The sequence below is a fragment of the Podarcis gaigeae genome, assembly GCF_964106915.1.
Source record: "Podarcis gaigeae genome assembly, chromosome: 2".
Lineage (NCBI taxonomy): Eukaryota > Metazoa > Chordata > Lepidosauria > Squamata > Lacertidae > Podarcis > Podarcis gaigeae.
Window position 1 is genome coordinate 32,261,772 of NC_139679.1, and position 26,884 is coordinate 32,288,655.

The 26,884-nt window shown below is 43.5% G+C and overlaps 2 protein-coding genes across 3 annotated transcripts in view; both read right to left on the bottom strand.

The window, feature by feature from the left end:
- LOC310839179 (autocrine proliferation repressor protein A-like) overlaps positions 1–26,884 on the bottom strand; it is a 223,622-nt gene that overhangs the window by 189,127 nt on the left and 7,611 nt on the right. Inside the window, exons 8-13 of one of the 2 annotated variants that reach the window (XM_083727638.1) lie at positions 26,048–26,168; positions 25,519–25,654; positions 22,901–22,989; positions 21,773–21,851; positions 20,562–20,627; positions 18,597–19,434 (exon numbers count right to left, since the gene is read on the bottom strand). In XM_083727638.1, the coding sequence (XP_083583764.1) occupies positions 19,315–19,434; positions 20,562–20,627; positions 21,773–21,851; positions 22,901–22,989; positions 25,519–25,654; positions 26,048–26,168 (611 nt within the window). In that variant the 3' untranslated portion in view covers positions 18,597–19,314. Of the gene's footprint in view, positions 1–18,596; positions 19,435–20,493; positions 20,628–21,772; positions 21,852–22,900; positions 22,990–25,518; positions 25,655–26,047; positions 26,169–26,884 lie in introns of those variants that run through there. The other variant, XM_083727639.1, reaches the window with a different exon arrangement.
- Positions 252–12,293, bottom strand: LOC310839476 (autocrine proliferation repressor protein A-like; the record flags this gene model as incomplete). The annotated part of the gene is made up of 3 exons (XM_083728108.1): positions 11,977–12,293; positions 7,257–7,431; positions 252–330 (listed from the first exon to the last, which is right to left on the bottom strand). The coding sequence occupies exons 1-3, from the start codon at positions 12,158–12,160 to the stop codon at positions 252–254; spliced, it is 438 nt and encodes a 145-aa protein (XP_083584234.1). The 5' UTR covers positions 12,161–12,293.

Here is a 26,884-nt window from a genome sequence, read left to right on the forward strand (position 1 = left end):
GATGGTTAATTCTTCACGATTATGAAATGCAATTTGCTTATGAAGAAAGGTTATCAGACAATCTGCAGATTTCTGCTAGATTTTGCTCTGAGAAAGTAAACACTTCCCTCATTAGAGTGAAATTGGGAGAAGAGAATCTGTAATGGAAGTTTCCAGTGAGAAAATGTGACAGCCACACCTGTTTCCCCAGTTCCACCCATCCAACCGACTCCTGACTCCAACACAAGTTTGAAAATGATTGTGGGAAGTTCTCAGCATAGTAAAGATCCTAGAGCACTTACCTTGTAGGTGATTGGCTGGTTTGGAATCTGCCCCAAAAGAGCTGCACAGCTTCAGAGACAAAACAAAATATTGGTCAACAGGAGTAAATGTCATTTATGATCAACAGGCAATGAGGCCAAAGAGACCAGAGTCAATAGTTCTGGGCAGCTTTGGAACAATCATAAGATTTACTAAAATCAAGAAAGAGACAGAGAATTCAAGCAATATTACCTTTCCTGTTACTTATTGGGGAGGCTGAAGATGAACTAATATGTCACTCTGGTGCATAGAGAACCTGGCTTTCAAACCATTTTTGTTTCTGACTGCTTTATTAGTGAGAACTCAGTACAGTAATTGCTCCTCCAATAACACTCACAGGTTGCGAATATACAACACCTCTAGTACATGTGGGATAACGAACATATTTAAGTCTAATTAATGCATGAAGGGGTTAATACCATAGAGCAATCGACCTGCCAGGCTTAGCTATGCTCACTTCACCTTGGGAAGAACTAGGTATTCAAGGCTACCTCAGAAACTCAGCATGTGAAGAGGTTTGAGCTGGTTGCTCAAGCTCAAACAACACAGCTCTCATCAGCCACTCTTGAGTTCCTATACCCAGTACTTTTTTCTGGGGGGGGCGTAGGGGGATTCATACCCCTAAACATTTTGGCCTCATTGAGGGGCAATATTTCTTTTTTTTTATTGTATTTTTATAGCTTTTATTTTCAATGCAAATTCGTAACAAAAATTACAAACATTGAATAAACAAAAACGAAAAAACACACATCTACAAAGCAAAACCATATCATAACATACATAAACATAAATTGACTTCCTTCCTTTGTTCTAAGACCTCCAAAGATATTTACTCTTACTGTATTGTTGTGTCTAATTAGATTACTTCCATCTTTATGCTTTTTTACATCATTTTTCTTGTTCTTTAACCCTGTAAAGCATCATTCATTACATACCAATATACTGACTCCAGAACAATGTTTTTTCATATACTCTTTAGCACAACCCCATTCTTTTAATAGTTTCTGGTCCGATTGTCCCCTTATGTAAGCTGTAAGTCTTGCCAGATTTATGTATTCACAAAATTTAATTTGCCAATCTTTCACTGATGGAATTTTTCTGCTTTTCCAGTTTTTAGCTATAAGCATCCTGGCAGCTGTTGTTGCATAAAGGAATATTTTCCTTTGATTTTCGGGGATATCATTTGTAATTAAACCTAAAAGGAATGCCTCCGGTTTTTTACTAAAAGATATTTTAAACATCCTTTTGAGTTCTTCATAGATTTCATTCCAGAATTGTTTAATGGGTCGGCATTCCCACCACATGTGGAACATTGTTCCTATTTCTTTTTTACATCTCCAACAGGTATTCGATTTTAATTTGTAAATTTTTGCCAATTTTACTGGAGTTAAGTACCATTGGTACACCATTTTCATAAAAATTTCTCTTATTGTATAACATGCCGTGAATTTGATGTCATATTTCCATAATTTCTCCCATTGATCCAGCCGGATTACATATCCTATATCACATGCCCATTTGATCATAACTTCTTTTATTTCTTCATCCTTTAATTCCCATTCCAATAATAAATTATACATTCTGGATATATATTTTTTTGAGTTTTGTAATAATACTTTTTGTAATTTTGATTCTTCTTTTTCAAATCCTATTACTTTATCCTGGTTAAATATTTGTGCAATTTGGTGATATTGAAGCCATGTGGTACAGTATTGGGTCACCTCGTCATATGGTCTTAGTTTTAATTGGCCCTGTTCTTCCTTTAGGAGCTGCTGGTAAGTTGCCATTCTTCCTGTAGTATTTTTCTTTTTAACTGATATTACTTCTAGCGGTGAGACCCACCATGGAGTTTTTGGTTCTAACAACCTTCTATGTCTCACCCAGACCTTGTATAATGCATTTCTAATTACATGGCTTAGAAATTCTTTATGGACTGCCACTTTCTTATAAATTAGATAGGCATGCCAACCATATCTGTTGTTCCATCCCTCCAAATCCAAAATGTCGCTGTTATCCAATTTGATCCAATCCTTGATCCAAGTAAAGCATGCTGCATCGTAATATAGTCTCAGGTCTGGGAGTCCAAAACCTCCCCGCTCTTTTATGTCAGTTAATAATTTATATTTAATCCGTGGCTTTTTGCCTTGCCATATAAATTTTGTTAAGTCCATTTTCCATTTCTTAAAACAATCATCTTTACCTATTATGGGAATCATTTGAAAAAGGAACAGAAGTTTTGGTAAGATATTCATTTTAATAGCCGAAATTCTACCCCAGAGTGTTAATTTCAGTCTTGTCCAAGTTTCCATTTCTCTTTTTGTTTCTTCCCAAATTTTTTTATAATTATCTTCAAACAAATTTATATTTTTCATTGTTATTTGTATGCCTAAATATTTCACTTTTTTTACAATTTGTAATCCAAATTTTTCTACCAGTTCCTTTTTCTCTTGATCTCCCATATTTTTTACCATTAGTTTCGTTTTTTCTTTATTCAAAGCAAAACCTGATACCCATCCAAAGTTTTCCATTTTTTCTAGAGCCTTTGCTATGCTTTCCTGAGGGGCAATATTTCAATATGAGCAGGAAAATAAGAGAACCCCTAATTTTTTTTTAAAAAAAAGCACTGGCCTATACCAATAATTTAGGAACTTTCACCACTGTATAAGTAAGCAAAGTTTTACCACATGTGCAACTTTTCTGAAGCATGTGAACTTCCCCTCCACCCACTCCCCATGCTGGTGTTATTCCTTTTATGGTAAGCTTGGACGATGGCTTGGGGAGAATATCTGGCTCTTGGATAAGTCTTCGCCTGCCAGGGGGTGACATCAGCTGATGGGCAGGGCAAGGTGAATTCCTGATGGGTACTGCTTTGCCAGTTTATGGGGAAAGCGCTGCTGAAGCAGACCCCTACAGTCAGCAGGACTGAACACTCTGAGCATCAAATGGTCAGGATAGGATTCAGTACTGTTGGGTGCTACTTTTCCAGGGAACACTCTGGCAAAGCAGATCCTCCCGCCCCCACTCATGGGTGAGACCACACAGCTATCAGCCACCTGATGTCACTATGATCTCGGGATGATTGACTCTGCCCATCTGTCCAAGTTGGCCTCTGCCCATCTGTCCAAGTTGAGTAGGGGGAAATAAAGATGTGGCCCACCAAGCCAAAATAGATTCCTCATTCTTGACTTAGACATTTCGTGTGGAGGATTCCCTGGTCCTGAATGGGGTAACTGTGCCTCTGAAGGACCAGGTGCGCAGCCTGGGAGTCATTTTGGACTCACAGCTGTCCATGGAGGCGCAGGTTAACTCTGTGTCCAGGGCAGGGGCGCCGACTTATAAAAAATATTGGGGGGGCCCATACTGGGGTCCTGCCCCGGGAAGTTTTCTAAGATCCGCTCCCGGCCCGTTGCTGCTGCTGCCGCCCGCCTCGTGGCCCCCTCGCCAGCTGAGGGAGGGAGAGAGACCGAGAAGGAGAGAGATGCGTGGTGGGCAAGGCAAGTGCCCGCCACGCCTCGCCTCCCACCGCCCCTCGTGCCGGCCGTCCCCTCCCCTCCCTTCCCCGCCCGCACTCGCTCGCCCTCCTCACCCCAGCTCTTGGCCGTTCACCCCAGGAACTCGCCGCTGTTGGGGTTGTAGATGAACCTCCGCCACTCGGCCATAGACTGGCTGAAGGGCTTCTCCTCCTCCTTGGCCATAGCGCGCGCGAGAGAGAGAGAGAGAGAGAGAGAGAGGCTGGAAAGAGAGAGGGAGCTCGGCGGTTCGCGGGCGGTGGTTTTTCCCCTGCCGAAACAACAGCGGCTCCTCAGAACCGCTAAGTAACTCTCCCTCAGGCGCCCGGCGGGAGAGCAGAAGAGAGGAAAAGGAAAGAGGGGCTGGGCCAGTCGCACGCACCGAGCAAAACTACTCGCGCCGCCTCTTTTACTACCGTAATAATTATTTGTTTTAACTCATTACTGAATGTATTTTAAAAGGTAACTATCATCAAACAAGGAAAATAAAAAATACCAACATAATTTTGTGATTTTACAAAGCATAATATAACTACCGTATTTTTCGCTCTATAACACGCACCTGACCATAACACGCACATCGTTTTTAGAGGAGGAAAACAAGGGGAAAAAACATTCTGAATGAAACAGTGGATGTATCATTTTTGTGCTTCATGCTGTGGCCACAGACATGTGATCTGATGGTGAATTTGGGGTGACCCAATGCAAAAATCCTGAGGATCCATGTGGATCCATGTTTTGTAACCACGTTTTTGCACCATTGCAGCCCCAGGCAACAGTGGGTGCGTGATTTTGGGGGGGCAGGCTGTAGCCATGGACATGCTATGTGCTCTGATGGTGAATTTGGGCTGACCCAATGCAAAGATCCTGAGGATCCATGTGGATCCATGTTTTGTAACCACGTTTTTGCACCATTGCAGCCCCAGGCAACAGTGGGTGCGTGATTTTTGGGGGGCAGGCTGTAGCCATGGACATGCTATGTGCTCTGATGGTGAATTTGGGCTGACCCAATGCAAAAATCCTGAGGATCCATGTGGATCCATGTTTTGTAACCACGTTTTTGCACCATTGCAGCCCCAGGCAACAGTGGGTGCGTGATTTTGGGGGGGCAGGCTGTAGCCATGGACATGCTATGTGCTCTGATGGTGAATTTGGGTTGACCCAATGCAAAGATCCTGAGGATCCATGTGGATCCATGTTTTGTAACCACGTTTTTGCACCATTGCAGCCCCAGGCAACAGTGGGTGCGTGATTTTGGGGGGGCAGGCTGTAGCCATGGACATGCTATGTGCTCTGATGGTGAATTTGGGCTGACCCAATGCAAAGATCCTGAGGATCCATGTGGATCCATGTTTTGTAACCACGTTTTTGCACCACTGCAGCCCCAGGCAACAGTGGGTGCGTGATTTTGGGGGGGCAGGCTGTAGCCATGGACATGCTATGTGCTCTGATGGTGAATTTGGGCTGACCCAATGCAAAGATCCTGAGGATCCATGTGGATCCATGTTTTGTAACCACGTTTTTGCACCATTGCAGCCCCAGGCAACAGTGGGTGCGTGATTTTTGGGGGGCAGGCTGTAGCCATGGACATGCTATGTGCTCTGATGGTGAATTTGGGCTGACCCAATGCAAAGATCCTGAGGATCCATGTGGATCCATGTTTTGTAACCACGATTTTGCACCATTGCAGCCCCAGGGAACAGTGGGTGCGTGATTTTGGGGGGGCAGGCTGTAGCCATGGACATGCTATGTGCTCTGATGGTGAATTTGGGCTGACCCAATGCAAAGATTCTGAGGATCCATGTGGATCCATGCTTTTTAACCACATTTTTGCACCATTGCAGCCCCAGGCAACAGTGGGTGCGTGATTTTTGGGGGGCAGGCTGTAGCCATGGGCATGCTATGTGATCTGATGGTGAATTTGGGCTGACCCAATGCAAAGATCCTGAGGATCCATGTGGATCCATGCTTTTTAACCACATTTTAAGTGGGGAGGGAAGGAAAAACACAGAAGGGACAAGGAGCAGGAGAGGGGTGTGCAGAGAAGCAGCTGGCTAAGAATGCAGGAGAGGGGTATAACAGGAGGAGGGAGGAAAGGAAGGCAAAAGTTTTCGCTCACCTACCCACCCAAGTCAGCCAGCTCGCGCGCTCTCTCTCGCTCTCTCTCTCTCCCTCCTGCACGGAGCACAGAGACACACTCTGCTTTCCCTCTGCCTGGAGGGGAGGGGCTTTCCCTGCTCTTTGTTCCGTTTGAGCAAACACAGCAAGGAAACAGAGCAGGGTGGGCAGTAAGACCCTGAGGCAGAATGCCGGAAAAATACGGTAATAATTTTCTCAAATTATTGGGGGGGCAGAGCCCCCCCAAACGAATTTTTGAGGGGGCTCGGGCCCCCTCAGGCCCCATGGAGTCGGCGCCTATGGTCCAGGGCAGCTGTCTACCAGCTCCACCTGGTACGCAGGCTAAGACCCTACTTCCCCGTGGACTGTCTCGCCAGAGTGGTGCATGCTCTAGTTATCTCACGCTTGGACTACTGCAACGCACTCTACGTGGGGCTACCTTTGAAGGTGACCCGGAAACTGCAATTAATCCAGAATGCGGCAGCTAGACTGGTGACTGGGAGTGGCTGCCGGGACCACATAACACCGGTTCTGAGAGATCTGCACTGGCTCCCAGTACGTTTCCGAGCACGATTCAAAGTGTTGGTGCTGACCTTTAAAGCCCTAAACAGCCTCGGTCCTGTATACCTGAAGGAGCGTCTCCACCCCCATCGTTCAGCCCGGACACTGAGATCCAGCGCCGAGGGCCTTCTGGCGGTTCCCTCATTGCGAGAAGTGAGGCTACAGGGAACCAGACAGAGGGCCTTCTCGGTAGTGGCGCCCGCCCTGTGGAACGCCCTCCCATCAGATGTCAAAGAGATAAAGAATTACCTGACATTCAGAAGACATCTTAAGGCAGCCCTGTTCAGGGAAGTTTTTAATATGTAATGCTGTACTGTTTTTAACACTGATTGGGAGCCGCCCAGAGTGGCTGGGGAAACTCAGCCAGATGGGCGAGGTATAAATAATAAATTATTATTATTATTATTATTATTATTATTATTATTATTATTATTACTAGACACTTGTTGTTTTACATCTGGATTCGCAGGACACTGCAAAGCACCTCAGGAGGTGCCCATGCCCATACAAATCCTGCTTTGCTTCAGATAAGCCCCAAATCATTCTGAGGCATTCCACCTCAGCTCAAGCGTTGTCCAAAAATGATGTGCAGCCCTAATTCTAACCCTCATTCTCCACCAGGAAAAGTATTTTTTACACGACCTCCCTCCATCAAGTATGTCTACCTCACTGTTCTCCATTCTTGCAGGGCTGCTAATTCCCTTAACAGTCTTAACAGAGCAGAGCTGGTGCCATATTCATTGCTCAGAGATCCAGCCAATTACTTACGACCCAGTGGATTTTGCTAGATTGACGAGCTCATCAACACTCAAATCTGTGGAAGTATTAGATGCATCATTTCTGCCTTTCCCAATCATCAGCAAACATGAATCCTTCAGTTTTTGTTCCTTTGACACAGCAATGATCAGCTCATGCCACCAAATTGGGTTAGTCAATTCAGACTCTGAAAAGAGATACACAGAATCTATTCATCTGGGAATGAGGCCTCCACTTTCCCTTTGAAATGCATTTTCCACTCAGGAAGTATAATGAATATTTACTGTATCTAGTAGTAGAAAATTAACAAAGTAGAAAGAGAGTGTAAGAAAGAGTTGTCACAAGGAAGTGAAAGGAAGGGCACTGGACTCTCCTTGACACAGATCAAATCACTTAGGGCAGTGATGGAGAACTTGTAGCTCTCCAGATGCTGTTGAACTCCAGCTCCCAGAAGTCCAAACCATTCAGCGGTCAGGGTTGACGAGAATTCAGCAACATCTGCTGGGCCACAGGTTCCCCAACCCTGAATTAAGCCAACATCTTCCCATTCCAGGTGCTGTTAACTTCTGTCAGCACCAGGGGGTGGGGGCAGAAATTCGATTCTGGTGTCATTTAAAGGCAAAACTTTGAAATTCATTCTTTCTGAAACATTATGAGAACCAAAACACAGCCATCCTTTGAAATTTGCACGCATCCGAATCTTGCAGTACAATTATCCAATCAACCAATGCTTGCAGAAAATGCATTTATTTGGGGAATGAGTGCATAGCAATTATTGCATCAATGAAAATAACATACAAAAATTTTTATATTGAGTGAAATTGCTTGGGAGAAATTGGCACTACAATACAGTACTGAACAATTTTCATGAGGAATTTCTTTTAAAAAATATAACAGATAGCTGCAGAAATGTGGAAAACTTAATTTAAGATTGGAGGAAAGAGAAGCTGAAAGAAGTGAAATGGACATATCCATTCCTAATCACCACCTCTCACCCTCCAAGTTGAAAGCCACACACGCACAAAAACCATTTTCTTTGTGAAGAATTGTAGTACGGGTATTTTTTTACAAATTCATTCACCACTCACAGGGCACCCTGTCTGCATTAAAAATTGGCATTTCTCTTGGTTATAGCATCATTCCATCCTACTTGCCACTATGATGAGCAAAAAAGGTGGGAGAGTCTTTTAAGCAGGGATGGGGGAATCTGACAGTTTTGGTATCCCTGGCTCTCATTTTTTAAAATGTCCAGTTCAGCTGTTCACATTTCCACAGCAGTTGTGTGTGTGTGTGTGTGTTTTGTTGGGATACTGCCGGGGAGACGGGGGCATCAAGCAGGCCCCCAGCTGGCTCCAGCCACCAGCCGGCAGCCGAACAATCACCAGTCTCCCTTGGAACAGCATCAAACAGTGACACGAGCCTCAGATACCTTTAGAGACTTGGCACGCTCTATCACCAGACTGAATAAATCTTCTCAAAATGGAAGTGGCGGACAGAGATATGTGTAAGCATTATTTACAGGCGTTTATTCAGCATAGTTCAGGAACAAAGGAAAAACATGTCTGCTTCCCTTCGTGTCCAGCAAACAGCCTTATAGCAAAAACAATATACAAACGGAAGTTCCCAGCAAGCCTGTGCTGGAAGTAAACAGGCATGTGACACACAACAGTCATGCCTGTTCCTTTTAAGGTGGAACAGAACTATATCCTAACATATATATCCCCGTGCATTTTAATGTACATTTGACCTAACATGGAAATTTTTCTATGCAATTCTGCCTAATCTACACATTTTTGCAAAACAATGTCTCCTAATGAAATGCATTCTTGTGTGTGATCTTGACTACAATATGTTCATTTTTGTTCATATTACTTGGCTGTATAATGGCATTGCAAACTCTGGAGAAATGTGAATTTCAAAGGATGGCTACAATTCAGTTTTCATATGGCTTTGGGAATTGCAAATTAGGTAGGTTGATCTCCAAGTGCGAACGGAATCTAATTTCCCACCCATCCATGGTCGTAAGTCATCTGGGAAGTGAGTTGTCCCTGCAGGATCACTTTAAAAGGGGGGGTGCACCCCTCCACACCTGTCCTGAGTAGAAAGTTAATGCAAACAAATGGTGGTCCCACTGGCTGAGTTAGGTTCAAAGAAGAGCCTGTATCCGCATTAGGCCTGGGAAGTATTTCAATATATCGTTCCAAACTGGTTTTGAAGTCCACATCATGTTAATGTTTTCATAATATGTTACCTGGCAACATATCATGAATCATGATATGTGTTGTGTGTGCATGCTATGGGGATGACAGAGGACAAGATGGTTGGACAGTGTTCTCGAAGCTACTAACATGAGTTTGACCAAATTGCAGGAGGCAGTGGAAGACAGGAGTGCCTGGCGTGCTCTGGTCCGTGGGGTCACAAAGAGTCGGACACGACTAAATGACTAAACAACAACAGCCTTCTTAGTGCTTCTGCTGCCTTCTTCAGCGGCAGCAAGCGACTCACAAGAGCAGGTGGAGCAGCCAACAAAAATCACTTCACCATGTACTTCTTTTGATTCTGCAGCGAGCCCGGGCTGAGCTCTGTTGCTTCCTGCCAGTGCGGTGAATCGCAAGTGCAGGTGACGAAAACAGCAAGCCAGCAGAAACTTATCAGATGCCACAAGGTGCTTCTTGCTTAAGTAGGTTAGTAGCCATCCTGCCAGGCTGGTAGGTGTGGTGTACGGAAATGCTGGTCTGAGCTGGCTCCAGGCTTCTTGCTGGGAACCCATTTCCCCACTCCTTGCTCCCATGAAAAAAACCTGGGGTTCTTTTCTTCAAAGAACCACAAACAAAAAACCTTTCCCTGTTTTTTGTTTTGTTTTGAATACATTTTTATTAAAGATTTCTTGTTTAAGCCTCTTTACTCTCTTTCCCCTTCGGCATGTATGTGACACGTTTGTCTTCCCTTCCCAGTGTGCCTTTACTGCCCATCTGAGGCTGGCTCTGGGCTTCTTGTTGAGCAAGAGCCCTTTCCCCCGTGTAAAGTAAGGCGTTGTTGGTTCACCTTAAATAGCTTCTCTCATATAAAAAAGGGGTTTTTTTGGTTTAATTTAAAGGATGCTATCTTTGCGCTTCCTTGCCTTCCCTTCCTCCCTTTGATAAAAAGGGAGAGATTGGTGGGATGGGGGCTTTTGGGAGAGAGCTGTCTGTGTAGCAATAGAGGGAAATGGAGGAGGGAGATTTAACAGTGGCTGCCTTATATACTGAAATGGGAGACTGGGTAGTTGTTGTGAGGTGAGAATGATGGGGAATGTGATTCTTGGTAACTGAATTCAATGGGGCTTACTCCCAGGAAAGTAGAAGTGTAGTTGAACTGAGTGCATAGAATTGCAGTATTGCACTTGGCCCTCTGAGAGGGGAAGCAAATGTGACTTGACACTAGGAAATTGCTTAAACTCCTCTTTAATTAGTTGAAAATAGATTAAATTGTTAACCACATTCAAGTTTAATTAAAATTTTTACTAAATCATCTATTTTCTTAAATTTTAAATTTGCCCCTAAAACTGCATAAGAACATTGATATATTATCCAGAAATCTTTAATGGTTTAGTTGAAGCATGCTATCATTGAGTTAATTTTCATACGCATCACATTTAGAAAAATATTTTTTGTTCAATATTTTCCCAGTTTATTTGTATTCACTATGAATCACTACTGTACTTTGGATTGTCCTGAACACCACCATTTGGTAGCCATGCCCCAAACCAAAACTTCTCTTTGGGTGCATTTTGGCTTCCCTGCTGATGAAAATGACTGTGTGGTGATTGATAATATCATCATTTATCAGTTTTGGACCCCTAGTAGCAGTTGCCAGGACATTACCCTGTTTGCCTCCACATCGTTCCAGCCTTATTTCAGACATTGTGATATATTGGTGATATATTGTGTTGTTGAAACCCTGATATCGCCCAGCCCTGTTGATGGGGAAACAGTTGGGGTGGGGTGTCACCTTCACAGCAAGGACCTTGATACCCCCTAGATTCCTTGGTGGGTAAATGGCATTCCGCCCCATCACCACCTCTGCTAGTTGTTCTGGGTATTCAGGCTCTCCTTCACACCCATTCAAGTTTTACATTGGGAGAAAGATAAGGCTGCGTCCACCATGTTGTTGAGTGGAGGAAGAATCCTCCCATAAATGGCCCCTTGGGGTAACACTGAGTGTGTTACTTCCCCCGCTGTTTCTAGGGATCCAGCCTTTTTCATCTATGCAAACTAATGTAAGGATCGCTCTGTCTACAGACAGCTGCAAAGAGGCATGTTCACGTAGCCATCACAAAAATTACATCCCTTCCCCTGTCATAAACATTCCTCACCTTTGTCTCAAGTGCACATGAAGAAACAGCGTCTCCCCCAACTATTTATGGTAACTTTTCAGTTCTTGAGAGTAAAAAGGAGGATGAAACACACAATACTGTTTATGCATTTTCTGTTGGGACCCATGGCCTTGCTTTTTTTGCTCCATAACTGGTTCAGTTTCCCCCTAAGGTAGGAAGAAGCAGTGGTTTGGATCCCTTTCATAACTACCCACGGCAGACCACAGGACTAGTACTTACTGCCCCTCATGTTTCTTCGCTTCCCACAGAGGGAATCACACCCACCCAGCAGCCTCCTCAATGGCCTAGCCTTCCTCCCTCCCACCCCTGCACCCCCTCAAAGGAAAAGAGCAGTGAGGAGATTGATTTTACTCTCACCATTCAGCCACTTCAGGGAGGTCATGTTGAGCGTATAAACAGTGGCACCCCACTTATCTTCCTTCTTCATCAGGGTGTATCTATAGTGAGGGTCATACTGCTTCACATAGATATCCAGGGCCTTCTGCTCCACCATCCATCCAGAGGGCAGGCAGGCTGCCAAGAGAAGGAGAGCAGCATACATAGTCAACCTTGGCCTTGAAAGAGGTGTGTGACTGTGTCCAAGTGACAGGAGTTGTCCTGCTTCAGATCACAGTTGCTACCAGCGGGTGGAAAAACCCTGCTTTCCTCTAGAGCAGTTCTCTCCATAAACATTGTCAGATGTTTCCTCCTTATTTATAATGATCCCTTATCAGGGAGGGTCCTGGTTAAGATGGGTGAGGTAGCATTTAAGCAGACTGATTCAAATCATGCAGAGGAGGAAGTGTGCTAGTTACTGTACTCTTCACTGGTCTCTTGCCGCAAAGCACCCTTCAACTCATCAATTCAGGTTGAAGCCGGTGGGTGCTCTGTTCCACTTGCACCATGGGTTTGCCCGCCACCTAAGCACATTTTTTTGGGGGGGAGCATTTCGGCATTGTAGCATGGCAGCTCCCATTTTACAATTCAAAGTTGGCTTTTTGGATGGAAGAGGAAAAGTTTTAAAACTTTATTTGGCATGTGCTTCCTACTCTCTGTAGTTGTGGTAAAGAACAAGAGTGCTATCTCCCTTTCCCATGGTTTTCCAGTAGACCAGACACATGTTGCCTCATAGCCTGTACACAGCCAGCATGACTAGCAGTCCTGGACAGTCAAGGATTACTCAGGGATTTGACTAATTCCTTTGTAAAGCCATCTTCACACCATCCACAATCTATATATGTCTTTTTGAGGTGTGGTGAGGGACCAAAAGTGTCTAGATTTGTACGGGACTATGATCAATTTCAGTTTTGATCCCTTTCATAACAATCCTTGCCATAGAATTCACTTCTTTAACAGCTACAACAGATCTAGTTAATGGTGGTGTTCAGGACAATCCAAAGTACAGTAGTGATTCATAGTGAATACAAATAAACTGGGAAAATATTGAACAAAAAATATTTTTTCTAAATGTGATGCGTATGAAAATTAACTCAATGATAGCATGCTTCAACTAAACCATTAAAGATTTCTGGATAATATATCAATGTTCTTATGCAGTTTTAGGGGCAAATTTAAAATTTAAGAAAATAGATGATTTAGTAAAAATTTTAATTAAACTTGAATGTGGTTAACAATTTAATCTATTTTCAACTAATTAAAGAGGAGTTTAAGCAATTTCCTAGTGTCAAGTCACATCTGCTTCCCCTCTCAGAGGGCCAAGTGCAATACTGCAATTCTATGCACTCAGTTCAACTACACTTCTACTTTCCTGGGAGTAAGCCCCATTGAATTCAGTTACCAAGAATCACATTCCCCATCATTCTCACCTCACAACAACTACCCAGTCTCCCATTTCAGTATATAAGGCAGCCACTGTTAAATCTCCCTCCTCCATTTCCCTCTATTGCTACACAGACAGCTCTCTCCCAAAAGCCCCCATCCCACCAATCTCTCCCTTTTTATCAAAGGGAGGAAGGGAAGGCAAGGAAGCGCAAAGATAGCATCCTTTAAATTAAACCAAATTAAGATTTTTATTAATTTTTTCATGATTTTATACAGTAAGATATAGAAAACAAATGTAAATAAAATATAAAAAATGTAAATAAAATACAAAAACAGCTACAAAAAGTTTCAAAAACGAGTATGGAGTGCTATCTTAAGGGTACTTCTTAACAGTTGTTTACCACAGCTTTAAGACCTCTTTCCTTTTGATTCTGCCATTTCAAACATATATGTTAAGGGGAATGTAAACTGAGTATAAAAAGCTTTGTGGAGAATGCAAAAGTGAGTGATCCATGAAGAAAGGATTGTGCACATCTACAAAAACAGCTACAAAAAGTAAAAATGGAGTAGAGTTCTCCCTTGAGGCTAGTTCTTAACTGAGAACTAGTTTCTATGATATAGAAAACTCTGTGTGGAATATCTATCTCTTGTTCAGGAGTGCGCAATCTGCAACCATCTCTTTCTACTCTACAACATACTTTCCTACAGAGCCCACTGCCTCTTTTGCCCCAGCTGACACAAAATATTCTCAGTTCCACTAACATCTTTTTTAGGAGCCGGGGACCCTAATATTACAATATCATATTAGGATTTTTCATAATTGGATGTACCCAACTCAAACTTTTACAAGCATTTCCAATCTGCCCTGCAGTTCCCCAGAAGACAAGGAGCTTCAGGTTCTTCCCCAGTGTGAGCTTTCTGTCCTCATTCTGGTCCCGAAAAAAGATTGCGCCAATTAAGATGTTTCATATGAAATGTTTGCCTTGCCAGATTCTTTCTATACCTAGGCGTTGCCTCAAGCTGACAGAGATGCCAGTGAATGTTGTTATTGCTGTTATTTGGAAATGAATATGTAATTACTTGAGGAAGAGATTTGCAGTGATGCCAGGAAGAGCTTCTACCTTGGCCAGGAAGGGGTGAAGAACTAGAATGTAAACAGCACCATGGGCAAAATCTGGTAGTTCAAAGTGGCTGCCAAGCTGTAGGTGTAAGTTCATGTAAAAAAAAAGGAAGGCATTCCTGGGTGAGGCAGAGAGAGCTCCAGGATGAAGGCCCAGGACACTGGCCTGCCATAATTTCCAGACTGCAAACCAACAGACGCAGCTGGCTTATTCTGAGTTGTGGCACTGGTCTATCTCAGCTCATTCTCTCCATTTTGACTAGCAGCAGCTTTCCAAATTGTTGGGTCAAGAGTGACTCCTCCCAGTTCAGCCCTGTCCTACAGGAAGTCTTTCAGACTGGAGGTCCCAAGTGGCAGACCTGGGAGCTTGGCGCGGCGGCAGCAGGAGGCCCCATTAGGTAAAGTTGGTGCTTCAGGTTAAGAACAGTTTTAGGTTAAGTACGGACCTCCGGAACAAATTAAGTACTTAACCCAAAGTACCACTGTATGTCATCTACTTTTGGTTGTTTTTCATTGATCTGTGAAACTGCTCTGGACCCTCAAGCCTAGGGGTCAAATGTGGACAAACCCCTCAGGATTCTTTGTAACCTCTGCATCTTCTCCAGGCCTCACCTCACAAAGGCCCTGCTGTGTACCCTCCGTGAGTCATTTTGCCTGTCCAGAATGTGTCCTTGCACTGTGATAACTTCTTGCTTGCCTGAAGGAAGTGTGCAATGAGCATGCAATGCGTTGGTGGGGAGACTGTGGGCCTCTAGATGTCACTGGACTACATCTCGCATCATCCTTCACTCTTGGCCCTGCTGGAACTGACGGGAGCTGAAGCTGCAACCTAGCTCAGTTGGCAGAGCAGAAGACTCTTAATCTCAGGGTTAAGGGTTTGAGCCCCATGTTGGGCGAAAGATTCCTGTATTGTAGGGGATTGAAGACCCTCGGGATCCCTTCCAACTCTTCCAACATTATTAAAAACTAGTTTTAATAATTAACCTTATTAAGAGCATCATTAAAAATCTTAAAGCAATTCAAAAGCGCAGTAGAAAAGAAAGTACTCTCAGAAACCCTGCCAAAGGTCTGTTGGTCCAAAGGCCTGTTGGAACAAAAAACAAGTATTGAAATGTTTTTGAGACACGGGCTGCATTTGAAGTACTTGTGAGAGTGTTAACACTTCCCAACAAACTTGTAACAATTACCTCAATTGCTTTTGTTGTGCTGCATTGCTAATGTGTAACAGAGACTTGGTTGGACATGGCAGATCAGCATGTTCTTGCCATAGCTTGTCTGTCAGGTTTCTCTTACACACAGCAACCCAGGTCATGTGGGCGGGGAGGCTGTTGCAGTGATTGTTAGGAGGTCATTAGCTTGCACCAGGCATCCTATTGGGGAGAGGCAGTTTTCTGAGTGCACGTTCTGGAAATTGGGCAATAGGGGCAGTACAGGATTCCTGCATCCTTGGTGCAGCCGCAGGACCAACCTTCCCGCTGCACCAAGGATTCCCTGCCTGAGCTGCTTCAGGTCATGGGTGGATGTTCTCCTGGAGACACCTAGCTTGGTTGTCCTAGGGGATTTTAACATCCATGCTGACACAACCTTATAAGGGGCTGCTTGGGACTTCCTGGAAAGCATGGCCTCCATGGGGCTGTCCCTGAATAAATTTGGCCCATGCACTCAGATACGGAAAGAGGTAGACTCTACCATGGGAGCAGGGCCAGGGCAAGAGAGGGCTAGAGCCCAGTCTAGTCAAGTTGCATGGGATCAATTCCAGTCTGTTACCTCTGAGGATATGGACAGGCTGCTTGGACAAATGAAACCAATCACCTGTCTACTTGAGCGTTGCCTATTCTGGCTCACAAAAGCGAGTGTAGTGAATGCTTCCATCTGTGAGGGAGTCTTCTCAGACCTGCTTAAAGAAGCAGTCATCAAACTGTTTCTTTGAAAAAACATATTTGGACCTGGCCACTATGGCCAAATATTGCCTGGTCTCAAATCTTCCATTCTTGGGGAAGCTGGCTGAGCAGGTGGTCACTGAACAACTCCAGGCACACCTGGAAAATGTGGATCATTTGGATCCCTTCCAATTGAGATTCAGGCCCCATCATGGGACTGAAACTGCCTTGGTCGTACTGGTCAATGATCTCTGGCAGGCTAGGGACAAAGGTGAATGCTGTTTCCTGGTTCTGCTGGATATCTCAGTGGCTTTTGATTCAATTGACCATCCTTCTGGACCATCTAGAGGAGTTGGGAGCTGGGGCCAATTTTATGCAGTGGTTCTGCTCCTTCCTCCTGGGCCATGTCCAAAGAGTGGTGTTGGGTGCTGAGTGTTCAGACCCCTGGGCTCTCACTTGTGGGGTGTCTCATAGCTCCACCTTTCCCTCATGCTTTCCAACTTCTATATTGGAAGCAGCTGGGAGAGATCATCCCAGTGGAAGCCCCTAAGAGAGATCATCAGGGGGGTTAAGACTGGATGTTCACCAGCATGCGGATGATACTCAGCTCTACCTCTCTTTTAAATCAGAACCAGTGAAGGCGGTGAAAGTCTTCTGTGAGTGTCTGGAGGTGGTTGCAGAATGAATGGCAGCTAACAGATTGAGGTTGAATCCTGACAAGACAGAAGTACAGTTTGGGGAGAGGGCAGGGGGTGGATGGGTGTAGGGGACTCCCTGGTCCTGAATGGGGTAACTGTGCCCCTGAAGGACCAGGTGTGCAACCTAGGAGTCATTTTGAACTCACAGCTGTCCATGGAGGCACAGGTCAATTCTGTGTCCAAGGCAGCTGTCTACCACCTCCACCTGGTACACTGGCTGAGACCCTACTTACCCACAGCTGTCTTGCCAGAGCGTTGCATGCTCTGGTTGTTTCCCACTTGGGACTATAGCAATGCGCTCTACGTGCAGCTACCTTTGAAGATGACTCGGAAACTACAACTAATCCAGAAGGTGGCAGCTAGACTGGTGACTGGGAGTAGCCACTGGGACCATATAACACTGGTCCTAAATGATCTTCACTGGCTCCCAGTACATTTCTGAGCACAATTCAAAGTGTTGGTGCTGACCTTCAAAGCCCTAAACAGCCTCAGCCCAGTATACCTGAAGGAGCGTCTCCACCCCCATCATTCAGTGAGGTCTTCCTCCAAGGATCTTCTGGCAGTCAGATGGGCTGGGGATGATGATGAGGATTGCTCTGAGCCATTTAGATTCTTAGTGGAGAAACTTCTGTATGCTTTACGTATTTGTGAGAAGTGTTCCCCATTATACATGCTTTTTTAAACCATTCCAATGGAGAAAAAACCTTCTGTGGTGGGAGATATCACAATGACAGAGCCTGAGTCATATCTCCTTGTTTAGGTGTGCACAACTAGACATGGTGGGGACAAACTAATTTCTTTTCATATGTCTTCCCTGTCTGCATATAAAGAAGGGAACAGCATTAAAGAAGGGATATGCATACACTTTGGGGGGAACTCAGCTCCTCAAATATTTTATTGGGGAGCCAAAGGGAGCTCAGCCCCGAGGAGCCTATGTCTTTTGGCAGGTACAGTTCAACTGCATATAGTAAACTCTCAAGCTAATATGCACATTCTCCAGTCAGTATGCATAGCTTCCAAGAAACAAGCTCTGTTTCTAGTGCAGAAATGTGCAATCTGCAAATCTCACATGGGCCACAACATACCCGCTCAGCTGATGAACACCCACCCCCACCAGCATCCCAGCAGAAAGTAAGCTTGGGGAAAAGCTTGAGGTGAATCAACATTGGGATTGGAGGGGAGGGAAGAGTTAAGCAGCTGAGGAAGGGAAAAGAGGGCTGGGAGAGGAAGGGTGTGAAGTACAGATGTGGTACCATTCACTCCTCCAAAAATCAGTGGGAGACTGTATGTTATGTGATGGTATACCTGGGTGGCAAACTTTTGGTATGCCTGATTGTTTGGGCTAGCAATTAGTCATGCACAAAAAATCTGAAGTGTTCTGCTTTTGCCAGAGTTTTACTGTTTCCCTGAGACTCAATGTGATTTTCACTCATTTGGGAATCTCATATCATATTGAATTTCCTCCTTGCAATACACATACGCCTTCAAAACACAAGAAAATGTCACCAAATGCACAAATGCCAGAAACAAGCTATATTTGATAATGGAGGGGAAACAGCAAGATGGGAATAGGACAATGGAAACCCCTGCAGGTGATATTAAGGCATATTCATGTTTTTAGTACTATATCCCAGAATGGATTCTAAAGGGAGGTGATAATAGCTAGCCAAAGAAGTTAAGCTGTTGGCCTGTGCCTTGTGCAGAATTTGAACTCAAATACTTTACATGACAGTGGTAATTAGATTAGAGAATATTTAATCCCATTATGAGGTTAAACGGTCTTAAAAGTAAGATAAGGAATTGTACTGTCTGCATAAAATGGTCAAAAACTAGTACAGAGTTTCAATGAAGACCTGTAAAGCATAGCTATATTCTTTATTATGATCCAGGGCAATGGGAATCAAAAAGGCACACTTTCCTGTGTCATATTTACTTGTTCATCATTCTATAGAACGAGCCCCTTCCTCTCATGTCTGATATTCTTCACACATCCACCCTACACATTCTCCATTCCCCATTGCCACAGCATCTGCTTCTTGGTTAGGTCTCCTGATCCTGAGTGACACCCCTGCACCTACTGCATTTTAGTTTAAGTGGGACCTGTCTGCTTTCTCTGCATGAGGTTCCTTCTCTGTCCACTCGCTTCTCTTCATGGTTTTCCAATGCCTCTTATGTCTTCCCTCATGCCTCTTATGTCTTCCCTCAGCAACAGGAGCCACATTTTCTCTGCAGGGTTTCACACCAGCGTCCCATAGCATCCTTCTCCCTTGCAGTCTGCACATGGAAAAGTGTCTGGGATGATTTGAACCTCTGAGGTGAAAACATGCTTATCGTTCTCAGGTCCTTTGAAAGTTACCTGGAAAAGAAATGGCAGTTCTGCTCAATACAGAATTACATACTGTATATAATTGGGTTACATACGCTTCAGGTTACAGACTCCGCTAACCCAGAAATAGTACGTCGGGTTAAGAACTTTGCTTTAGGATGAGAACAGAAATCGTGCAGAAATCGCGGCGCAGCAGCAGCAGGAGGCCACATTAGCTAAAGTGGTACTTCAGGTTAAGAACAGTTTCAGGTCAAGAACGGACCGCCAGAATGAATTAAGTACTTAACCCAAGGTACCACTGTATGTTCCTTTGCAGAGAGCTGAATGGAGCAGGATTAGGAGTTTATAGCACAGAGATATCAAAGAAGTGATGGATGCATCTTACTGCAGATTTTAGAAGCAGTGCCTAATCGCAGAATACTTCGTGCCTATTTATACAGTTGCACAACAGTCTTGGAGCACTTAGTTTCAGTTAATAAATGTATATTAAAGGGAATGTAAGTTCAACAGTTAATGTACATAAAACGCAACATTGTGCACATTCAGCAGCCCTCATGGAAAATGTGCAGCCCATGTTTCTATGGAGAAGAAATTGTGAACATTTCTCGGTCAATATGCATATTCTCTAATAAAGCTTGGGAAACCTGCCTATAGCATCTGAATTCTGTACATTGTTAGCCATTATGCTTCCCAACAGGCTTTGGGGAATGTGCATGTCATACTTTAATGTTGTACATTCTCTGGCCAATATGCATATTCTCCCATCTGTATGTATACTCTCAAAAAAAACATGCATGTTTGCTCTCTCTTGTTCAGTGTGTAATCTGTGTGTAATTCCCAACTGTTCTATCGGCTGTCTAATCTTATATGGCGCACAAAAAACCCTCCCACTTATCAGCAGAGCAGCAGAAAGAGAGCAAGGGAGTCCAGATAAAGATTATTTGTTTCTGCACGCCATTTCACTTTTCACCATTCTCACTTGTTCCCCAGTCAGCTGAGCAGCAGCAGCAGGAGGTGGTTGCAGAGAAAGGAACGTTTTATACCTCCCCTCCCTCTTCCACAATTCCAATGGAAATTGCCTCCCCCTACACTGCTATTAAGCTAAGGAAAAAGCTGTGCAAGAATGAGTCAAATACTCGACTAGAGATTATATTTACCTCAATGAAGAAACCCTTCCATCCAAGTAATGGCTTTGACAATTCTGCTTTATAAACACCTGTTCCCTGCAAAGAGATAAGACAGAAGAAGGTGCTGAGAAGCGAACATGTAATATTAAGAAATTATAGAATGTTCATTAGTGTGAATTTGAAGAAGAGTGAGCTGAGGTTCCTGGTTTGTGTCTTCCAAGGATAGGGAAGAGGGAACAGTGGTGGAGGATGACCACAGATGACATACCTCTTCTTTCCAGGTGACCTTAAACCACTCTACATATTTCCAATGGCTATGACATCCAACCTGCTTTGTTACATAGAGTAGAATAGGTTCTCACTCCTGCCTTAGATAAATCAGCTCTCTCTAGCTGGCCCTTGGGATTATATCCAGGACACACACACCCCAAACCACACCCCTCACCAGCTGTGCTTTCCTCCCCACTTGGAATGTTTTCCCCTGACTGGAATGTGTCCTTGAATTCTGAGAATGCTTCTTGCTTGCTTCGATGGAGGATAGAGAAAGATGTGTGAGTGTGAAGAAACTAGGCTACTGCACAATGGTAGAATTCACATTGATTGCTCTGTTGACTTTTGCCTCTGACCCTGGCCTCCACAAAGTTGTGCAGAAGAGAACGTGGCTTTCAGTCAGAAAGAGGTTCCTCACCCTTACTATGCATGTAGAGACATACTTCCCACCACATTAGGGAGCCCTACTCCCTAGCATGGGTGATTTTACAACTGCAACATAAAGACAATGTTCTTCTGCTAGGTGCAGGGGAGTGTTTTGGGTAACTCAGACATTGAAGGAATCCCACTTTATTTATTGGTTTGATTGATTTCTTACAGATTCATTCAATTAATGTCCCACCCTTCCTCCTAAAGGAGCTCAGGGACTCTCCAGAATGGTCCTTCTGTCCACATGCTTACTGGTGAACATTAGGTTCTGCTCATCCAAAATGAAGTACCAGCTGTAGCCTTTCTGGTGCCTGTTTTCATCACCCTTCGCAGCCAACAGGTTTCTGTGACACACACCACACAGAAAGCCTAAATGAATGTGCTGATTTGCAAATCTGCAAATATTCAATATCTGCAACAGAAGTCCAACTTTAAAGGAAGACATTTATTTCCCATGAACGGCTTTCGTGTTTGTCTGTGTCTTTAGGTCCCTTGACATCCTCAGCTTTGTGAAGAAACTAAGGAAATTCTAATCCTCTTACCACTTTAACAACATTGCAATCAATCCAAAGTGCAGGATTCACAATAATCAAGGAAAGCCTAAGTTGCCTGAAGTCTCGTCTGAGAATGAGAAGGGAAAGAAGAGATGTGGCATGAGCACAGAATAAATTGTTTTATGGAGAAAAGTACTATCAACAATATATTAATTTTTTTAGTTCACTGTTTGCGGCACAAGTAATCATGTTATTTATGGAAATTAAAGATACTGTTTATTATACAAGGTTACCCACCCATCAGGATGGTTCTCTAATACAGTCAACCTGATCCAAAAGGTTCCAGAGTATCCATAATAACCGACTCAGTGATTCCTTTTGAATCTTTGTTAGTAGGATTTCTGGGGGGGGGGGGGAGGGGAGTACAGGGCTCTGCCTGCACTTTAAATATAAAGCAGTACCATACCACTTTAAACACCAATGCTCTCTCCTGCAATAACCCTGGGGGCCATAATTTGTTAAGAGATCCCCACTGCCCTCACAGAGCTAGACTTTTCAAAGTGTTTTAACCACCAGTCTCTTTTCCGGGAAATTCTGGGAATTGTAACTCTGTGAAGGGAATATGGATCTCCTAACAACTCCTAGGACATTAAACAAACTACAGTCCCCAGGATTCCTTGCCTGGGCTGTGTGTGGAGCCATTACAGTGGTACCTTGGGTTACAAACACTTCGGGTTACAAACTCCGCTAACCAGGAAGTAGTCCCTCGGGTTAAGAACTTTGCCTCAGGATGAGAACAGAAATCGTGTGGCGATGGCGCGACAGCATCCGGAGGCCCCATTAGCTAAAGTGGTACCTCAGGTTAAGAACAGTTTCAGGTTAAGAACGGACCTGCGGAACGAATTAAGTTCGTAACCCAAGGTACCACTATACTGTTTAAATTGGTATGATGCTGTTTTTAATGTGCAGCACAGATGAGACCTAGAAGTTTGTGGAGCAGCTCTCTGCTGACTCATAGAAGCCAGTGGTTGGCTGGCTTGCTTGCTTGCTTTCAGGAAAATTTGGTAAGCTTTAAGAAAGACACCACCTCAGGAACTTTTTTTGTATGCAACGTTGACTTTGTATATTATTCCATATGTTAATGAATTATATAAGACATTTCTGAAAGAAGCCTACTTGTTGGTGAGCCATGTGTCAGCAAAGAAACATCTAGTTTTTAAAGGCTCCTGATCTGTGGAGAGAGAGATGATGCCTTTGCCATTTGCCTAGAAAAAGAGAGAATAGCACAGAATTGTCAAGTCTTCCTCCAGGTATTACCCATTCCTATTATCCTCCCAAACAGGAGGTGCAGAAAACAAATTTGTTTCCACAGCATATTTAATTCAACAGCAATCATTGCTTTAACTGGCTGTATCATGCAATACCATATGTGAGGTCAACCCAAATAGTTGCCACATACATAAAGGAAATGGAAAGCCTTGAAGTTTTGCTTGTGTTTTCAGGCTACGGGCATATTCACCCTACATTTTTAGGTGTACGGTGAATATTTCTTCAAGCATACGACTAAAAATGCAATGTTGGAATGAGACAAATGTGGGTATTATGCATGTATACTCATCAGGGCCAGGAGTAAGTGCAGCTGCATGTGAAGTGTTTATTCCTTGCAAACTGAGAAAAAATTAATCACAAACATCACACAAATGCACCAATACTTATCAGTACCATTCTCACCTGGCCTCTCACCTGGCACTGAACCACTATGTCTGTGTTAATTCACTATGACTAAATTTAATATTTTAAAGAGTGGATACACTTTTAAAAACTAGAGTGATCAGCATCTCCTTCTTTTTGTCTGTATTATGGTTCAATATCTGGAGAATGTTTGGAATGTAGTACTTATTACAAATTGAGAGCCAGTATCACATCGTGGCCAGATTGCTAGCTTTAAATCAGGAAGATACACTTCCAAATTCCTGCCCTGTTTAAGGAATGAGATTTAGGTTGGCCACTTAATTACACACCATCTCTGCCTCTCAAAAGGAGCAAGCAGATCTCCATCACATGAACCAAGCTCTTCAGATAGAGGACACCAGCAAACCAAAAGTAGGACTGCCTTCTCTAAAATTGGGCACAGGGACCGCCTAGTGATCTCGAGCCATTCTGTCTCTCCCTCCTCGCTTCCTCTCCCTCTTTCTTGTGGGGAGATCTGTGCTCAGATTTCTCATTAAAATAATAATAATAAATAAATGCAGCCAGGAAGGGGAAGCAATTTTTTAAAAAATGTGTTAATGGATGTTAAGCCAACACGTTCCCGTCGCACGATTTCCACAATGAAAATCTCTTTGAAAACTGCTTATTGAAAAGCAAATATTCAGATGTCCTGCACCTGTGGGGCTTAAAAGCAGATGGGCTAGTGTGATTTCCATTCATGAGAACAGCCTGGTGAGAAATGATTTAGCTGCCCGGCGCAAAGCATCACAACACCCATTGAAATCCATTCCACTGCACAGTTGTGTTTACCTCTTCTCAACGGCAACAATGCCCACATACAAGAAATACACAAAGCAAGATCCTCCCACAGTTTTCTCTTTGCCCATCATCCAAATTTATCTCACCGAGCTGTTGTAAAGATAAATGCTGGAAGATCTACACTCCCCTCAGTCTTCTTGAAGGAAGATGCTCTACCAGCTGAGCTATCCCAGTTATTGTTCCCATCACATGCTTTCCACAATGAAAATCTCTTTCAAAACTGCTTATTGAAAAGCATACAGTTATTATGCCACATACAGTTATTGTTGTCTGATGATCATCTTCCAAAGCAACTACTCTATTCTGAATTTAAAAATGGAAAGTGTAATGCTGGTGGTCAACAAAACAGGTTTAAAGACTGTCTCGAGGCAAATCTTTAAAAAATGTAGTAGAAACACTGGCCTGCGAGCACTCCAGTTGGAGAACAGACTTTACCAAAAGTGTCATGGGCTTTGAAGACACTCAAACTCAGGACACAAGGGAGAAACGTGCTAAGAGGAAAGCACGCTTGGCACATCCACACCATGATCAACTCCCACCTGGAAACCAATGTCCCCACTGTGAAAGGACGTGTGGATCCAGAATTGGCCTCCACAGTCACTTACGGACTCATTGTTAAAACCGTGTTTATGGAAGACAATCTTACTCAGCTACGAGTGATCGCCAAAGAAAATCTCTTTGAAAACTGCTTATTGAAAAGCAAATATTCAGATGTCCTGCACCTGTGGGGCTTAAAAGCAGATGGGCTAGTGTGATTTCCATTCATGAGAACAGCCTGGTGAGAAATGATTCGGCAGGGGGTTTGGACTCAATGGCCCTTGTGGTCTCTTCCAACTCTATGATTCTATAAGAAGATTGTTCTCATCATTTACTGGTAAAAGACAATATTAAGCAAGGCCTGTTTGCATATAATCATAACAACTTTCCTGCTTTCAGTATTTCTTTATCGTTAGTATTTTATTTTATTTCAAAATTCAAAGTTACATTTTGTCACCCAACAGTTGTAATCCTATTCTACAATATTAAGGACTTCCTGTTCACCCATCCTTGATGTTTATAACCAAGATTGCAGCCAAATGAACTTTAAAATTCTGATAGCTTCTTAGGAATCTTGAGCTCGACCGAGTATCCTTATTAAGGACCACACTTAATTTCCATCTCTTAGGGACAACATGCATTCATGGCTTGGTCTAAATTACAGAACAAACTTCACGACTGAATTATTCTTGTCAATTGGTACGTAAAAGAAGACATGTATTCCTCACCTCAGACCTGTTCCAAGAAATTTGAGGCATGGTCAAATTCTGCATGGTGCTGAGATAAAAGGCTCTACACGATTCAAGGATAGATGCTCTATTCCATGGTAATAATGTTATAGCATGATTAGTGTTCGGGATGAATCTGCAGTGCAACAGAGAGGTTTTTACAAAAATACCTTCCTTGCAATAGTCTAAGGTAAAGCAATGACATGTTTCTTCTAATCACAGAAATTTGACTTTTCAGAGTTTTTCCTCCTGGGAAAGAATGCACACATATAAATATACAAAGAAAAAAATCATTGCATCATCATTCAAAGCCTATGTGAATTGTGCAGCAAAGATCTGCAGCTTTCTTCACTGGTACTATTGTTCATTTTACACAAGTGGGTTCACACAACAGCTGAGGATCTGCTGTGCTTTCTCACTATTGTCTCTCATCTGGGGCTCAAGCCATCTGGTCATTGCCTGTAACCAGAGGAATGATCTTATTGCCTCGAAAAGGACAGTCTGGTAATCTTTTGCAGCATGAACTCACCGGATATATTTCTTTCCTGGTAGCTCATCAAAGAAATAGTACGAGTTATCAGGCAGGAAGAAGTCATCTCCTGTTGATAAGATCATGAGCAGGGTCCTATTTTGGTATCGTTCTTTATATTCTGAGGATGGAAAATGTAATGTTATTTTAATGGGCAACACATGCAGTTCTCAAGTTGCTGCTGCTTATTTACATCATCAAAGGCTGGTAAGATTGGAAAACAAGAGAAATGAAGATCACAAATCCCTAAAGAGCTGTAAACATTCTTTGGACAGGTGGGAACAAAAATAGAACTGGAAAACATGTTTAAAAGCCTTATTGTGGCAAACTAAGCCCATATTATTTTATTGTGGGGGCCCATGGCCCCTAGGAGTTGGCTCCTATGTCACAAACTCATAGTCTTCAGCCAGGATTTCACAGCTTGCTGCTATGCCTCAGATGAGGAAGGTCCTAGTTTACAGGATTGAGGGAAGGTTTCCAAAAGGAAAGTGGAAAAGGGGAGAGGACTTGATCTGGTTGACCCATTTCTTATCCCACTGCACGCCAGCATATTTTCAGTGTTTTCCCTCTGCAAATATTTCAACGTTTTCACATATTTTTACAAGAAACAACAATCACTATTCAACAACCCCCTAATCCTCACTCCACAGGAGCACCAAATGGCCCTTTAATTACTGTAAATGGATGCCATGCTCTTCAGCGTATCTTACATGCATTATAGGGTAAAGGTAAAGGGACCCCTGACCATTAGGTCCAGTCGTGACTGACTCTGGGGTTGCGGCGCTCATCTCGCTTTATTGGCCGAGGGAGCCGGTGTACAGCTTCCAGGTCATGTGG